This window comes from Sarcophilus harrisii, chromosome 4 (assembly GCF_902635505.1).
Source record: "Sarcophilus harrisii chromosome 4, mSarHar1.11, whole genome shotgun sequence".
Lineage (NCBI taxonomy): Eukaryota > Metazoa > Chordata > Mammalia > Dasyuromorphia > Dasyuridae > Sarcophilus > Sarcophilus harrisii.
Genome location: NC_045429.1, coordinates 358975820 through 358994041, shown reverse-complemented (window position 1 = coordinate 358994041; position 18222 = coordinate 358975820). Strand labels below are relative to the sequence as shown.

At 43.7% G+C, this 18222-nt stretch overlaps 1 protein-coding gene across 1 annotated transcript; it reads left to right on the top strand.

The window, feature by feature from the left end:
- Nucleotides 1-8047: 8047 nt before the first annotated feature.
- On the top strand, nucleotides 8048-17960 carry NES (nestin). Its single transcript, XM_031966786.1, is given in 5 exon segments — nucleotides 8048-8988; nucleotides 10757-10881; nucleotides 12516-12589; nucleotides 12943-14138; nucleotides 14182-17960. Coding segments are annotated over 5 exon segments (5316 nt in total). The 5' UTR covers nucleotides 8048-8196; the 3' UTR covers nucleotides 17311-17960.
- The last annotated feature ends 262 nt before the right edge of the window (nucleotides 17961-18222 follow it).

Below are 18222 nucleotides of genomic sequence, written 5' to 3'. Positions count from 1 at the left end.
AACAGGCATTAATGTTTCCTTTTAGACCTGAAGTTTCAAGTTAAGCTTTTCTGTTCAACATCACAGTGTGGGAAGAAAAATCAAACAATCTTAACGATTCACTTTTCAAAACTTGAAAGAAATTAGTAATAAAAGCTCATTGGGATCAGGCAAAATCAGCTTTGAACATCAATTCTTTGGGGTGAGGAGGGAATTAGATAATGTGTCTAGATTTAAATCGGTAAGTTTATATTTATATACAAAAACAGTTTTATGTGAAAATGAAAATAGCTCAGCCTTTGTAAATAATACAGGAATAACTTTAGAGCTCAGCTTCTGTATTGCATTTGAAGACTGCAAAAAAAAACCTGAAGTTTTGAATTGATGTATTTCAATTTGATACACTAAAAAGTATTGAATTAATATTTCCATCTTTTCTGTTTACAATATTGTAATCTCAATCCAAAATTTAATTTCTATATAATAAATTGAATTGTAAAGGTTAAAAAAATTCTTCAAGTTTTAAAAATTCTTTAGGGGTATCTCCTGGGTTATTATATTGCCAATTATTATCAGATTGTCACTCTGAACACAAATAACACACTCAAGACAGAAAAAAGCTGCAATTTTTCCTAGTAGAGTTTGGAAGAATGAACCCCCCAAAGTGTAGAACTGAGGGAAGAGTCAGGTCTATGTTGCAGTTCTCAGTGAAGAAACTCCTACTATTCCTTCACCTGATAAGATTTCATCAGGAAATGATTAAGGTTCCCAAAGAGGCAGTTTTCAGGGACCAGCCTCTTTCTTCTGATCTCAGAGAGCCCCCCACGTTATAACAATAGAAATTAATAAAGATAGACAGATTCCGAATTTCCCGATTTCATCAGTTTACTAATAGAGCTCTGGGATCTGTTAATAAAAGGATTTAAATGGCTACCTCAGTTCAGATAAATGGCTGGTAGGGAAGGCTGCCCAGTTCTTTAAAGTTGCATGTACTCTTTCAGCTGACTATATTGTTTGTTCCTTTTCAGGCTAAGGCAAGACCATTGTAATTGGTAGACATTTTAATGAGATGGGATGAGAGTTGCTTCAGCTCTGTCAGGTTCAGGAAATGGGAACAGTTTTCAGCTAATAGGATTAGACAGCAAAGAGAGTCACCTGCAGCAGCTATTAGAATTTGGTGGATGAAGTGACAAAGTTAGACACCATAGGGGGTGAGAAAAGAAACAAATTAAAATAATACGATTGAGACTCACATGACCCAGGAAGCTATCTGAACAATTTGTTGTTTTTCAGTCAGTCTCTTTATGATCCCAATTGAGGTTCTCTCAGCTAAGATATTGGAATAGTTTGTCCTTTCCTTCTCCAGGAAGGAAACTGAAGTAAACAGGGTTAAGCGACTTGCCTAGGATTACACAACTAGTAAGTATCACATTATATTTGAACTCAGGAAGATGAATCTTTCTAACTTCAGACCCAGCAGTCTATCCACTGCACTTGGCTGTCCCTACCTGAGTAAAGGGTTGAGGTAATTACTGGAAAATAGCTTCATCTCTATGCAAGTTTTTCTGGAATGCAAGCAAAGGGTGAAATTACAAGGAAAAAGAGTTTAGACACCCAGAATGGGAGAATACTAAAGCAAAGCTAGCTTGATTAAGCCTTAAAAAATCTAATTAAAATCAACTTTCAATTTTCCAGGTAGAGATTGGATTTGGTGAACTTGTAGATTCTATGTTTTTGTAAGGAGTCGAGGAAAGTCCTTTTAGATTTAGTAGAGAGAAACAGTAAATTCAGTGTTTATGGGATTTTTTTAAAAAGAACTGTTTAGCCCCAACACTAATTTAGTACCTGATAGTCCCACACCCCCTGTTGCCCCTATTCCCAGTTGTCTCCAGAAAAAATAATTTTACCCATTGCTCTCTGGGAAGTAGGTTGGAAATGTGAGGATCAGGAAAATTAGCAAGGAACCAAGGGGTATCACAGGTATGAGGAGTACAACAACAAGTCACGAAGATGGGCAGTTGTCTAGAATGAATTCACAGACTCAAATCATCTCCAAGTCAAAGGGCAACACTTTTTTTAGTGATGATTAGCGAATGGACAAAGTCCCCTAATGGAACTTGAGATTTACAAAGGGAAAGATAGGATCTTTTATAAGAAAGGACCCAGAGAGTAACTATGTTAATTGTGTGCATCAGTAAATCAACTGGAGGTCATGGTTATCATGTTTATACAAGATATCCTCTGGAATCTGTTGCTTAACGTCCAGGTTGTATATAGTAACTGTGGACATCTGTACAGGATAGTTCTGTCTGTACAACATAACTCCATAGAATCAGCTTGCTCCTTACTGGGCCCACATAGATACAGAGACATGGTATTTTGCTGTCATTCATTTACCCCATCTCCTTGACTTTGCAGGCTATGTTCAGTCCTTCTAGAGAGAAAAAAAATGATATTGATTCAATATCCTAGCCCTGTTTATTAATCAGTGTTGTGGAAAGCTCTGGAGGGGAAGAAGACATTTAAATCTGCAGTTTTTTTTTGATATTACCTGCTTTTTTGTCACATACAACTACCAGAAAATTATAATAATTATTATTATTTTTGGCAAGACAATAAGGTTAAGGTTAAGTTACTTGCCCAGGGTCACTCAGCTAATAAGTGTCAAATATCCAAGGTCAAATTTGAACTGTGATCATTCTGATTCCAGGACCAGTGTTCAATCCACCCAGCTGTCCTCTTTTGGGAAGTACACTGATATAATTTAGATAATATGGTCTAGATGCCTTAGAGCCCAGCTTTTTTTCCCAATATATTTTATTTTTCCAAATGCATATAAACATAAATTTTCAACATTCATTTTTGTAAACCTTTGAGTTCATAATTTTTCTCCATCCCTCCCTTACCTTCCCTCTCCCTCAGACAGCAAGTAATCTGATATTAGTTAAATATGTTCTATCCTTTTAGACATTTCCATATTTGTCATGTTGTATAAGAAAAACCAGATCAAAAGGAAAAAACAATGCATGAGAAAGAAAAAAACAAACAAAAAGGTAAAAATACTATGTTTCGATCCATATTCAGTCTCTGGAGTTCTCTCTCTGCATGTGATTAGCATTTTCCAGTCTAAGTCTATTGTAATTGCTTTGAATCACTGCATTGTTGAGAAGAGCCATGTCCATAATAGTTGGTCAACACATAGTCTTGTTACTGTGAAAGATGTTCTCCTGGTTCTTAGAGCTCAGTTTCTTAAACTATGGGTTGTGAACCCAGTCTCATAATCGAATGTAGGGGTCACAAAATCATGATTTATTAGTAGATATTTGATTTATATATTTTATATATCTGTATACCTGTAATAAAAATTTCTTGGATGAAAAGGGGTTATGAGTGGAAAAAGTTCAAGAAACCCTGCCAAACTAAGATGACAGAAAAAGCTAATGATGAATGCTGGAAAGATGTGGGAAAACTGGGACATTGATACATTGTTGGTGGAGTTGTGAACTGATCTAACCATTCTGGAGAACAATTTGGAACTATGCTCAAAAATTATCCAACTGTGCATATCCTTTGATCCAGCAGTATTACTACAGGGCCTGTATCCCAAAGAGATCTTAAAGGAGGGAAAGGGAAAGGAGGTTATAGAACCAAGAGAACATTGTCCACAGCATTAATAAGATTATGCGATGGCCAATTCTGATGGGATGTGGCTCTTTTCAGCAAGGCGGTGATTCAGGTCAATTTCAATAGACTTGTGATGGAGAGAACCATCTGCATCTAGAAAGAGGGCTGGTGGGATTGAATGTGGATCACAACATAGTAATTTCACTTTTTATTGTTGTTTGTTTGCTTTTTGTTTTTTTTTTTCTTATTTTTCCCTTTTTGATTTGACTTTTCTTGGGCAGCATAATAAAAGTGGAAATATGTGTAGAATTGTCCATGTTTAACATATATTGGGTTACTTGCTGCCTAGAGAAGAGGGGTGGAGGAAGGAAGGGAGAAAAATTTGGAATACAAGATTTTATAAGGGTGAATGTTGAAACCTATCTATCTTTGCATGTATTTTGAAAATAAAGTGTTATTTTTTTTTAAAGAAGAAACCCTGCCTAAGAAGAAATGGAAAACAGAAAGATAAATGGAAAAATACTAAATAGTAGTTAGAGTTTATATAGTGCTTAAGAGCTTTGCAAATATTACTTCATTTTATCCTTACAATAACCCAGGGAGGTATGTGATATTATCCCATTTTACGAAAAAGGAAACTGAGGTAGACAGGGGTTAGGTGACTTGCCCAGAGTCACACAACTAGTTAGTTTCTGAGGCCAGATTTGAACTTGTCTTCTTGATTCTAGGTCCAGTCATGTCTCTGAAAAGAGAAACATAAGAGAATAGAAGTGCTTGAAATGACCAGCAGGATGATTTCAGAAAGGCCTAGAGAGACTTAAATGAACTGATGCTGAGTGAAATGAGGAGGACCAGGAGATCATTACATACTTCAACAACAATACTGTATGATGATCAACTCTGATGGAAGTGGCCATCTTCAGCAATGAGATGAACCAAATCAGTTCCAATAGAGCAGTAATGAATTGAACCAGCTACACCCAGCAAAAGAACTCTGAGAGATGACTATGAACCACTACATAGAATTCCAAATCCCTCTATTTTTGTCCGCCTGCATTTTTGATTTCCTTTACAGGCTAATTGTACACTATTTCAAAGTCTGATTCTTTTTGTACAATAAAATAACTGTATAGACATGTATACATATATTGTATTTAACTTATACTTTAACATACTTAACATGTAAGGTCAACCTGCCATGTGGGAGAAGGGGTGGGGGGAAGGAGGGGAAAAGTTGGAACAAAAGGTTTTGCAATTGTCAGTGATGAATAATTACCCATGCATACATCTTGTAAATAAAAAGCTATAATAAAAAAAATTTAAAAAGACAATAGAAGTGCTTTTTTGAATTTTGAATTAAAAATTTTTAATTGAATTTGAAGTAAAATTTTGAATTTTTGAATTATATTTTGAATTTGACTTGGGATATTCATATGAGCCAGAGGCACACTAACTCAAGTGTATAAGAGGAAGAAATAAGAGACCCATTGTGTAAAAGATAGGATTTGTGTGATGAAACAGGTTTAAAAAAATACTTTTGCTTGGAATATTTTAAACTTTTCTCAATGCATGCTGTTGAGTCATTTCAGTCAAGTCTGACTGTTGATGACCTTATTTGGAGTTTTCTTGGCAAAAATACTGCAATATTTGCCATTTCCTTTTCCAGCTCATTTTACAGATGAGGAAACAGGCAAATAGGGTTAAGTGACTTTGCCCAAGTGTCTGAGAACAGATCTGAACTTGGAATATCCTGACTCCAGGTGTGGTGGTTCTATCTAGTTTGCCACCTAGCTTCTCTTCTCAATATATGGTCTAGATGTTTGAAATCAGGTTTTGTAAAGAAATATAATGAGCACCTTTTGAAGGAGAATAATGGACTTTGGGGAAAAGGGAAGCTGAGCCAGAGGAGCATCATGAAATCTACTAGGATCAGCGGACAATGACACTGGAGAAGGATTCATATCACCTGTCAAAAGTGTGAAATGAAACAAGGCCAAAGGAAACGTTCTTTGAAAAGGTCACTGGTGAAAAAGCAATGCAAGACAGATTTTGGAGGGAGCACTGACTTCTCCTAAGAAGAAGAAGAAAAGGATGGAAGGGAAGGAGGAGAAAGGAGGAAAGGAGAGAAAAATGGAGGAAGAGGAAGAGACACACATACACAGAGAAAAAGAGACAGAGGAAGAGAACCCAAGAGACAACATAAATTAGACAAAAAGGATTTCATCCATGAGCAAGTTTTGTACCCTAGAAGAATCGTTGTTGGGTAGGAGTGGGAAGATAATCTCTAAGAATCATTTGGGGAGAAAAATAGTTATTACTTTGAGATCATTATTAGGAAATGTGAACTTAAATAAAACCCATTATTTGTGAAGACCATATGACGTAACATATGTAAAGCAAATTTTAAAGTATAATTGTTGTCCAGGTCTATAAATAGGCAGGACAACTTGGAGTTATCCCAGGAAGCTGAAATTCAGAGGGAACTGACAGCACTTGGAGTCCTTTAAGAGCATAGAAACAACCAAGATTAACACTTATGTAATAAAGATGACATGTTAGAATGTAACTTTTCTGTCTCTCAAGTGACTCTTCTAGCCTTCCCTTACACTCAGGTTGACAAGGCTTTAAAATACAGGTTAGTTTAATTACATAGTAAAGTAATGGTGTCTAATTCAAATATGGTTGAATGCAGCTTCCAGTGTGTTTGTTTTTGTAGTAAAGGGCAATCAGTCAGTCAGCCAGTCAACTACTGGCAGGCATTGTGCTAATTTCTGGGGATACAGAAATTAAAAAAAAAGAACAAAACACAGTTGATGTTCTCAAAGAGATTACTCTAATTAAGGGTATGGGGTAGGAAAGGGGGGACATGCAAATAATGATGTACAAACAAGATTTATACAGGATAAATTGCACATCATCAAAAGAAGGAAGCATCAGAATTAATGATGATTGGGAAAGACTTCCTCTAAGAGGGAGGTTTTAGTTGAGATTTAAAGACAAGAGGGGCAGGTGAGCAGGTAGAGCATTTTATGAATGGAGGAAACCAAGAATCAAGAGGCCAGTGACTTCATTATCATAAACCACCTGTTTTGATTTAGTTTCCTTAACTAGCCTATTTAGCCACCAGAGGGCACTCTATTCTTGATAATCTCAGCCTTCCTACCAGGTAGAGACTGAAGGCCATCTAGAAGAGAAAACCAGATACTTAAAAGGAGTTTGTTATTCTGAGGTAACAACAGGAAGAATGAGTGTCAAGTAGCACCAAGAACTTCTGCAAATCCTTAGCACTCCAAGTCCTAAATCTCCGTCAGTTCCTGGCTAAAGACTCCAGCTTAATGGGGAAGACGGATAGGTTTACCATGTGAGAGGGAGTCTCCTGCCCCTGTTTTCTGGTTATAGTTACTAGACTTTACCCTGACCCAGCCCTATATCTCATTTTTCCTCTCTCCTCAGTCTTTTCATAAATCGTTTCTCATAGATTCTTTCTTTATATTCTTTATATTAGAACATTGCTTGGAACATAGTAAACACTTAATAAATGCTGACTTGATAACCTTATCTTTCTCAAGCCCTTTTCATATTTTTCTACTCCAAGAAATCTCCCTAAATTGACACTTTCTTCTCTGCTTTCCCATTCTCTGTATCCAGCTACCTAGTACCCATAGCTACTCTATGGGGCTGGATCCTCTGTCTTTTTCTCAATCTCTGTCTCTGTATCTTTGTCCCCTAAAAGGCATAGAATAACAAAATATTGGAGCTGGAAGAGAGCAAAGAGTCCATTTTATTCAGTCAACCCCTATCTGGATAGGAACCCCTTGGTAAAACATTTCTTTTTTATTTTAATTAAAGCTTTTTATTTTCAAAATATAAGCATGGATAATTTTCAACATTCATCTTTGCAAAACCTTGTGTTCCAAATCTTTTCACTCCCTTCCTCCCACTCCCTCTCCTAGTCGGCAAGTAATCCAATATATGTTAAATATATATTTAGAAATAGAAAAACATTTCTAACATATAAGTGTTTTGGCATCTAGCCTCTGCTGGTAGACCTATGAAGATGGAGAGCTCACTACCTTAAGTGGTAACCGGTTCCACTTTTGGACAAGAAGGGTTTTTTTTGACATGGAGAGTAAATTTTCCTGTTTGCAATTTTTATCATCGAGATCTTGGTTCTGCCCTCTGAAACCAAGCAGAACATTCCCTCTTCCAGATGACAGAACTCCAGTTGCTTAAGGACAACTATCAGGTCCTTCTTAAATCCTTTGCCCCAATCAGGCTGGTGGCTCCCCGGGACAGAGACTTTATCTTCTGGGAATATTCCCCACCCAGTGCAGAACTGCCTAAAAGTGAGGTGCCGGATGCAAATGTGGGACGTACTTGGTTGTCAAGGAGTTAAGTCCTCCCTGTCTCCGCCCCCTTTTCCCAGCCGGCGGGAGTATGAATAGCGGGCTTCGCTCTCTCTCCACTCCAAGTCTCTCCAGAAGCTCCCCGGCTCCCTACCTAGCCCTCTCGTCCCGGTTCTCCGAAGTGCTTGGAGATCCGACCCTTTCTCCTCTCTCTCAGTGCATTTCTCCCTCCGGGGTGGCATTAAGGATGATGGAGAGCTGCCTGGGAGAGGAGTCTGTCCAGATGTGGGAGCTCAATCGGAGGCTAGAGGCTTATCTGTCTCGGGTCAAGTCTCTGGAGGAGCAAAACGAGAGGCTTCGGCTGGAGATCGGGAGCCTCCGGGAGCTACCTGGAGAGCCGTCCTGGAGAAGCCGGGCGGAGGAGGAGCTGAATGCTCTGCGGGCCCTGCTGGAGCAGCGCTGGAGCGAGAAGCATGCCGCCGAAGTGGCCAGGGACAATCTTCTGGAGGAGGTAGAAGGGGTGGCAACCCGATGCCAGCAGCAGCGGTTAGCCCGGGAGCGGGTTAAGGAGCAGCTGGTCGAGAGCCGCCGGGTGCTGGAGGCCGAGCAGTGGGCGGGGGTGTGTCTGGGGAACCAGGCGGCCGAGCTGGAGAAGGAGCTCGAGGCCTTGGTGGCTGCCCATGAGCAGGAGCGGGCAGGAATGAGCGCTCAAGTGGCCCGCTCCGCAATGAGCCTGGAGACATTTCGCAGGGCTCCAGATAATGCCCCTGCCCCCGACGTCCAAGACCTAGCCCGCACGTTCGGGGAGGCATGGAGGGGCGCGGTGGAAGGCTACCAGGCGCGCGTGGCCTGCATGGAGGCCTCCCTGGGACAGGCCCGGGAGAGGCTGGGCCAGGTAATGCAAGGGAGCCGAGAGGAAGAACGAGAGGCGCAGCGGCTGGACGTTGAGAGGGCAGCGCTCCAGGGCCGTCGAGAGATGCTGGAGCAGAGGTTGGAAGGGCAGTGGCAGGAGCAACAGGAAGCGGGGGAGAAGTTCCAGGTGAGCTCCATGCCCCTGCCTCTGTTCTCTCTCCCCTAATCCCTGGTCCCTCTTTCCCAGCTCCTCCCCAGTGATTGCTCTCAGTCTTCCCTTGTCCTTGCCTTTCTTGCTCATGTCTTCTGGCCTTGACCTCTCTTCTCCTAGCTAGTGTGATCGGAAAAGTTCTGCTGTGGTTGTATGAGGTTGATCTTTCCAGTTTCTCTAAAATGTGGGAGTATGAAAGGAAAGGAGAATTATCCAGTTATCCAGTCTATAGGGACCTGGCCAGAGGAGAGGAGCCTTAGCAAAATCCATGCTCTTTATGTTATTGGAAACATTCCCAACGCCAGAAAATTTTCACATTCTATATATAGGATACCTAGAGCCTCCAGTTCCAACACCCTAAGATGTTCTTTGGAGTATTCCAAAGGTTTCATAAAAGATTCCCTGGTACAATGAAAAGAATTGGCTGACAATTTTCAGACACAGACAGACAAACATACAGAGACACAGAGAGAGATACAGACAGAGACAGAGACACACAGAGAGAAAAAGAGAGACACACAAAGAGAGAAAAAGAGAGACACAGAGACAGAGAGAAACAGACACACAGAGACAGACAAAGACAAAGAGAGAAACAGAGAGACAGAGAGAGACACACATAGAGAGAGAGACACAGAGACAGAGACATACACAGAGAGAAAAAGAGAGACACAGAAAGAGAGAGAGAGAAACAGAGACACACAGAGAGAGGCAGAGACAAAGAGAGAAACAGAGAGACAGAGAGAGACACACACATAGAGAGAGACACAGAGACAGAGAAAGACAGAGAGAAGAGAGAGGGGGCTGATACTTACAGTTTTGTAGGAGCATCAACACTATTTCCCAACCTCTATGTACCTATGCCCCTTGGAACCTTTCTTTCCCTAATACACAGCAACTTTCAACTCTTCCCTACACAGGCAGCTGCAATTGAACCAACAAAGATTCCCGATGGTTTTACAAGACCCAGGGAAAGGGTCAGGGGACCCAGGCATCCAGATTTCTAGCCCCTCTCTCTCTCATTCCAGTGTTCCCTAGGGGGAGCTCCACATTCCAAAGGAGAAGGGACAGCTGTCCCGACTCTCACACACAGCTGTAACTGACAGCTGTGAAAACAACCTCCCAGTTTGGACCTGAATGGGGAGTAAGGGGCAAGGGTCCAGAAGGAGAGGACTGGCTGCCTCTTTTCCTTCTCATTTGAGGAAGGAGGATTTCAGAGAACACGAGGGGGGTGGGGCAGGGAAGGAGGTGACAGGGAAGGGGAATGGAGCCAAAACTTGGAATAAAAGGGAGAGACACAAGATTGGGTGTGGAGAGGATGAACAATAGAGGGGTAGGAGATTTTTCCACTTCTCGGGTAGATTTTTCTACTTCTCAGGTAGTAGTTTTCCCCTCTTCCTCATTTGTTTTGCTTTTTCTCCTCTTCTATTTCTGTTCTAATTTTCTCCTCATTTTCCCCTTATCTATTTGCTTTGGAGTTAAATGTTGCAGGCCTAAGGACCCTCACAAGGCTGAGTCATGTGACACAAACACTTTGAGAACACTATTGAAGTGGAGAGAATGTAGTTTTTGCCTCTGAGATTCCGAAGGGAAATTTTCTTAGAGAAAGACATATGTAAGACCCATCTTCCCAGAGCACTGAATAAGAGGGAATAAACTGCTGTTACAAAAGGACGGCTGGGGAGACCTTCCTACCCTTCAAGAAGAATAGAAGGAGGTGCTGATTTTTCTGTTCCTTGTTTTGCAGCTGGCTGTGGAGGCTTTGGAACAGGAGAAACAGGATCTCCATAACCAGATTGCTCAGGTCCTAGAAGATCGACAACAGTTGATGCATCTGAAAATGTCACTTAGCCTGGAAGTGGCTACATATAGGTGAGGTCCTCTTTCCAGAGTCCATCTTCCCTAGGACATCATGATTCAGTGAAAAGGGATTCTTGAACTCAGACTCAAGACACGAGTTCAGATCCCAGACCTGCCACTAATTTACCATGTAATCTTAGACAAATCCCTTCCCCTCCTCTGAGTCACGATGGTCATATACAAGACAAAGGTTTTATAACAGCTCTCTAAGGTCTCTTTTTTCTTTTTATCACCTCTTTTGAGCTGTAGGGAGAGAAGTATTGCATCAGTTCTCCCCATAATTTCTACATCTCCCTTCCCACACATCCCTTCAAACTCTTATTCCATCAGGCCTGGGTTCCAGATGAGTTCCATACTGAGAGGCAAAGGCCTAGGGTATATGTTTTCTAGTATCCATTGCCTACTTTTCATTAGGTCTGCCTAATTTCTATGCAGCAATGTGGGAGGAAGCTAATGTTGTTGGCTTAACAAGCCCATTTCCTTTCTCATATCTGTCCTAAGCCCCCAGGAAGTCCTGAATCTTGGGATGGGGTCAGCAAGGCACAAGGACAAAATGCTAGATGGGAAAAAGTGGGAGAGGGTCAGGGGAAAATAAAAATGGAAGGGATCAAAAGAGATGAAGGTAAAAGATTTATTAGATAGGAGTGACCAGGATCTAGGGGAAAGAAGATTGGGGAGGAGTGAACATTGATAGTAGAAGGATGGAAGTTAGATAGGACTTCTTCATGGTCAGTGATAGGAAAGAGAAACGTTAATGGCTGTTGCTTCCTTGGAGACTGGGAGAAAAGGCATGTAATGATGTTTATTTAATTGACTTGCAAGACATTGTCTTCTCTTTTTTCATTGGTGATTGGGGGAGGTAGGTAAGAAATATGTCCTATGTAGAGACAGGAGGTAGACATAATAATTTCTATCTTAAAGAGAGCTAAAATCCAGGGTACTTGGAGATCCTAAGAGCAGGATCTTGGCACCTCCCCACCCCCATCAAACCACTGAGAGGAAAGAGAAGAGGAGGCTCTGAGGAATTATAACTTGGGTTCTTTGTAGGGGTGCGAGGAAGAAGGGTTTAGAATTCTGAATTCATTTGCTATTGTATAAGCACAGCTCCCCTTCATTCTGCATGGCAAGAAGGGGGAGCTCATCCCATGGGAACGGCTTGAGAATTCCTTCTTCCCCAAGGAAGCCCCCCTTCTCAGACCCTCCAGATGGCTGTCCGGACAATGGCAGCTGATTAGCATGAGAATAGTTCCCCCCCAGCCCCTACAGGGAGAGGATGAGGTCATGGGCATGAGGGAATAGATTCCAGAGTGGGAGAGACACACAGTCTCCAAAGCAACGTCTGTATGCACATGTGATTGTGCTGTGTAACTTTGTGTCTATGTGGCTGTGTGACTTTGTATGATGATAGAACTATGTGTAAGTACCCCACTGAGTGACTGCCACATTTGTTGTCTGTGGGACTATAACCTTTGTCTGTGAATATGTATTGGATATGTGTCTGGATCTCTCATTTTGTGAATGAAAATGAGATGGCACCTGATATGTTGGGGCAGGGGGAGGGACACCACCAGTCATTTTTCCAGGCTGGATTGGTTTAATTAACTAGGCAATCAGAGTAATCCAGGTCCCCCTTCCTTTGTTTCTAGGACCCTCCTGGAGGCTGAGAGTTCCCGGCTGCATACATCCAAAATAAACTCAAAGGCTTCTGTCATTTTCCCCGGTAAGAAGATGGTGTCTCTGGCTGCCATTCATTCTACCTTTGTGCTTTGCCCCTCTACCCAAAAAGGGAAGGCTTCTGACACTCTTTTCCAGCCCTTATTCCTTTTGCTGATACACAGTGAACCAGCCCAACTTAAACCTCTTGTTCCAATAGACATTTAAATTTGAGAATTTCTACTCCAGAGGGATGCCCTTCAATCAAGGGAAGATATTTGAAGTTAGAGCTTGATGACAGAAAAGGGTTCAGGAATGTGATGGTAGGGAATGTGGGGGAGAAGTTCAGCAGGAATGTGGTAAATACGGTGTTCCCCCAAGTTCACAGATTGATTCTGCCCTTATCCCCTGTCTTTTCAGATCCCAAGGTGGAGTTGTGTATCCCTGTGACACCTGAGATTCGACGTCCAGGACCTTGGCCTCCTGCCCTGAGCCCCACAACCCTTCCTATGGTGGATACACCTAGGACTCCAATGCCTACATTTCTGAAGAGTCAAGAATTCCTCCCAACCCAGACACCCACCTTGGCCAGCACCCCCATCCCACCCATTTCCCAAGCTTACCACTCAGGCACTAGGAGGGAAGTCCAAGCCCAGGTGGCACCCTCCTACCTTCTCCAAGGGCCATCTTTTGATGGACCCAAGCCAAAGGAGAGTGAGCATCTGACTGCTCCAAAGCTCCCATGGGCCAAAGCCAAGGTAGGCATTGGGGTGGACAGTAGCCCGGGGTCTGAAGAGCCAGGGGTTGAGAAACAACAGGTTCCCAGCTTTCCCTGTCCAGATGAGCTAATAGAACAAGATGGAAAAATTGTCTTAGCAACCGACTCTGGCATTGACTCCAAAGAGACCAAAGACTATGAGAAAGAGAATGAAAAGCTCAGTGACTTTAATAGTCCCCAGGCCCCAAGTACAGAGCCTAATAAATACCAAAAGGAGGAAAAAGAAATCCAGGGCATGGCAGAGGAGGAAGAAGCTAAAGAGACAATTGTAGAAAGTTTGGAAGGAGAGACATGGCTAAAGGGAAGAGCCCTAGACGGGAAGGAGATCCAGGAGAACCTGAGCTTGCCAGATAAGATCCAGGAAACACCTGAGATTTCAGAGGAGAAGTTTCCGGAGACACTCAGGATTCTGAGTGGAGAGCTCACGGAAACTCTGAAGCTTCCAGGTGAGGAGATCCAGGAGGCCCAGAAGCTGCCAAGTGAGAAATTCCAGGAGGTCCAGATACTTCCAGGTGAGGAGATCCAGGAGGCCCAGAAACTGCCTGGTGAGGAGATCCAGGAGGCCCAGAAACTGCCTGGTGAGGAGATCCAGGAGGCCCAGAAACTGCCTGGTGAGGAGATCCAGGAGGCCCAGAAGCTGCCAAGTGAGAAATTCCAGGAGGTCCAGATACTTCCAGGTGAGGAGATCCAGGAGGCCCAGAAGCTGCCTGTTAAGGAGATCCAGGAGGCCCAGAAACTGCCTGGTGAGGAGATCCAAGAGGCCCAGAAACTGCCTGGTGAGGAGATCCAGGAGGCCCAGAAGCTGCCAAGTGAGGAGATCCAGAAGCTGCAGTGAGGAGTTCCAGGAGGTCCAGAAGCTGTCAAGTGAGGAGATCCAGAAGCTGCCAAGTGAGGAGATCCAGGAGGTCCAGAAGCTGTCAAGTGAGGAGATCCAGAAGCTGCCAAGTGAGGAGATCCAGGAGGTCCAGAAGCTGTCAAGTGAGGAGATCCAGAAGCTGCCAAGTGAGGAGATCCAGGAGGTCCAAAAGCTGCCAAGTGAGGAGATTGGGGAGGCCCAGAAGCTGCCAAGTGAAGAATTCCAGGAAATCCAGATTCTTCCAGGTGAGGAGATCCAGGGGATCCAGAAGCTGCCAAATGAGAAGTTCCAGGAGGCCCAGAAATTGCTAGGTGAAGAATTCCAGAAGGTCCAGATTCTTCCAGGAGAGGAGATCCAGGAGGCCCAGGAGTTGCTAAGTGAAAAATTCCAGGAGACCCAGATTCTTCCAGATGAAGAGTTCCAGAAGACATGGAGGTCTCTAGGAGAGGAGAATAGAGAGATATTGAGCTTCCTAAAAGAAGGCAACCTGGAGAGAGAGGAGAACCAGGACTCACTAAGCTCTCCAGAAGAGAACAAACAGGAGACAATTAGTTCTGTAGAAGGAGTGCTCCAGAAAAAGGAGAATCAGGAGACTCTAGAATTTCCAGAAGACAACCAGGAAATGGTGAGCTTTCCAGAAGAAAACCTGGAGAGGGAGGACAACCAGGAGACAACTGGACCTCCAGAAGAAGAAAACCAGGAAATACCAAAGCCTCTGAAAGAAGAAATTCAGGAAATATTGTATTTTTCAGAAGGGAACCAGAAGAGAGAGGAGCTACAAGAAATGTTAGCTCTACCAGAAAAAGAAATGCAGGAGACATTAAAATCTCTGGATGACGGTAATTTGGAGATGGAGGAAGACCAGGAGGTTCCAGAAGAGGGGAAAGGATACTTGGAGAGGAAGGAGAACCAGGAAACATTGCAATGTTTGGAAGTGCAAAGCCTGGATCTGGCTAGCATGGATGTAGCTACCATGGACCAGGAGCACTCCAGTAGAGAAGATGAAAAAGCCGCATGTGAGCTTGGGAAAGATCATAAGGAAATTGCAGAGTTGAAACCAGGCGAACAAAGTGGTGTGGAAGAGAACTGGGAAGTTGTAGAGGGGACAGGATCGAAGTATGGTGACCCAGCTGAATCCTGGCAAGCTGAAGAAGAGGAACTGGGCAGCCAGGAATCTGAAGAGCAGAAATTACCATCAAAGGAAACAATAGAAGAGGGGATGACTAAGGGCCCCCAGATGGAGTTCAGGGAGGTAGGATCACTGGAACTTGGAGCAGTAACTGAGTATATATTAAAGGAGGATGGAGCCTTTAGGGAAAGTGATGGAGTAACCCTGGGGGATAATGGATCCATTACAGGACTAGAACCATCAGAAAGAAAAGAGGTGAGAAACCAAGAATGGCTGGAAAAGGAGGTCTTGGAATCAGAGAAATGGGAAGAGGGGCCATCAGAGCCACACTTCAAGGAAGTGATTTTGACTTCAGCAGAGCAGTTTGAGAAAAAGACTGAAAAAGATGTGCAGGAAACAGATGAGCAGTTCAACAAGTTGCTTATGGAGAATGGAACTCATCCTCATTTGGAGGCCCCAGAAATATTGAAGGAACCAGAGCAGGAGGAGTCTTTAGGAATGGGAGAAGACCCTGGATCCCCTTCAGATACCCTTTCTGCAGAAACCACAATTGACAACACTGCGGATGGCAAAGGTACTACTACTCAGTCTGGTCTCATGGGCCATGCTTCCTCCCAAGAGGAAATAAAAGAAGAGATAAGAGCCTCAGAAAATCCCCAGAGTTCCCAAGTTGAGGGAGACCCAGAACAAATGCCACAATCCTTCAGCTCACTACCCAAAGATTCCTTGGAGTCCCCCTTTAGGGCTGAAAGCAACCAAGAGTTATGGGAAAGCTGGGAAACTGAGGAAAGACCAAGGTCCAGTGAGCAGCTGGTTAGGGAAATAGAGAAGGTTGATGGCCAAGACAGCTCAGCAGTCTTTCAAGAAGAGGTGGAAGAGAGTGAGGAGGATGATCTGAGTGAGACTCTCCCAGACTCCACACCGTTGGGCCTTTATTCGAGGAACCCAGACTCACCTAGCTGGGGGATCATTGGAAAGAAACAGCCTTCTCTTCAAGAGGAGCCTCATAATGCTGTTTGGGATCCTTCTCCCAGCCATGCCAAAGCCAGTAAGGTTCAGCCTTGTGAGGGAGAGGAGGATGAGGAAGGAGCTGCTGATTGTGAAGAATTTGAGGACCTTGCTGCTGATGCTTCCTTTTCCCCTAGGGGTTCTGAGGGACTAGTGGAGACTGAGGGGCATGGGTCAGAAATGGTACTAAACCCTCCTACTTGGGATCGGGATGGAGAGTCTGATGGGTTTGCAGATGAAGAAGAAAATGGGGAGGAGGAAGAAGAAGGTGACGATGAGGACGAGGATGATGATGATGACGACGACGATGACAGTGATGGGAGAGGTGAGGAGATTAGGCACTGGAAGTTGGGTCCCTCTTTGGGAAGTCCAGTGAGCTATCATCAGGAAGAGGAACCCTTTGAGAACATGGACAGAAATGCTGATGCCCCCCTAGATACCGAAGAGAGAGAGGGAATAGAAAATCCCTCTCCTGAAGTTCTGGAGGTTGAAAAAGAGATTAAGCTCTCAGGCAGACCAAAGTCACTGAACAGCGATATACAATCAGACTCCGAAGGAGAGCATTTTCATGTAACTGAAGATAGGGGAGACTCAGACCTGGAGGAGGAGCTGGAGACTCCCCTACCACAAAATCAAGGCCCTTTAGGAGTGAGTGACCTGACCCCTTTGGATAAGGAGGGCCAAGTCACTGATGGTGACCTGATAGAAATACCCTGTAAAGTAGATGATGGTGTCAGGAAATCTGGCGCTAGCCTCAATGGTGGGGGACTCAGCCTTAACCAACCAGATGACATCAGGGCAGAAATATTGAATGGGTTGGGGAAGCTTGAGGAAGCAGGTCAGGGAAAGCTATGGGACCTGGAGAGAGAGGGAGGTGAAGGGAAAGCCGCGGGGGAGGAGCTCTCTTCCCAGACTCTATGGAGTGGAGGTCCCCTCATCCTGGAGCAGAGACCATTCCTGAAGTTCACTCAGAACAAGGAAGAAGATAGAGATTCTTGGTCCTCTGGGGATGAGTAGAAAGGAGTCTCTCTTCTCTCTTCTAGTTCTGGGAAGGGGACATGAAAATGTAACAATCCTCACCCCCACATTTCCTTCAAGCAGGGTATCTTAGTCTTGACATGACTCATGACTTAATTTCAGTGTTTTGACCCTTATGGTCAGGAGGTGGGTTGGAGAAAAGGGATTTCCCCAGAATGAAAGCTCTGGGGAAAAAAACCAATTCAGTCCCTCCCTCCCTTGGAAAAGTGGTATAGGAGTACCTTCTTCCATTTCTTTTCTGAAATTTGGATCAGTTCCTGGTCACCACAGACCTCCCTAGGTCCCTCACTGTGGTCATCCCTCATTCCCCCCAAAACTCTCTTTTTCAAAGAGGGGAGATGAGGGGCATTCCCTACTTTGAGTACAGTGGAAGTGGAAGAGTCACCAGGGAAAGTTAGGGGACAGAGTTTTAACTCTTGAGCTAGTAGTGACAGCATCTGAGGTTCTACCTTTATCCAGTCTGCAGTGTGGGGGAGGGGGGGAGGATGGGGGATGTCCCTTCATTGTTAACCCTCTTGTTAGAGGAGGGACCATCAAGCATTTTAATATGCTCAGCCTGAACCCTTACCCCCTCCACCCCTATGATATTTAGGTTGGTTTTGTGAATAAAGTAATCACAGCCACCACCACTCCCATCATTGTGTCTGATTTTTCTGTTTCCCCCACCCCAACAATTCCTACCCTGGATTGGGTTCTTGGTGCTACTTAAAAGTTGGCTGAAAAGACTGGGGATTAATTGAAAGGAGAGGGCCAACTTTCTTGGAAATAAGAAAGGTGTCTAGTTGGCCTGGAGGTGAGACTGAAGGTACTCCCTGGGCAGAAGTAGATTAATTTCATGGTTAATTTTATGGCCAAAGGGGTGTGGTCCTGGATCTCCAAGTTTGAGGGTCC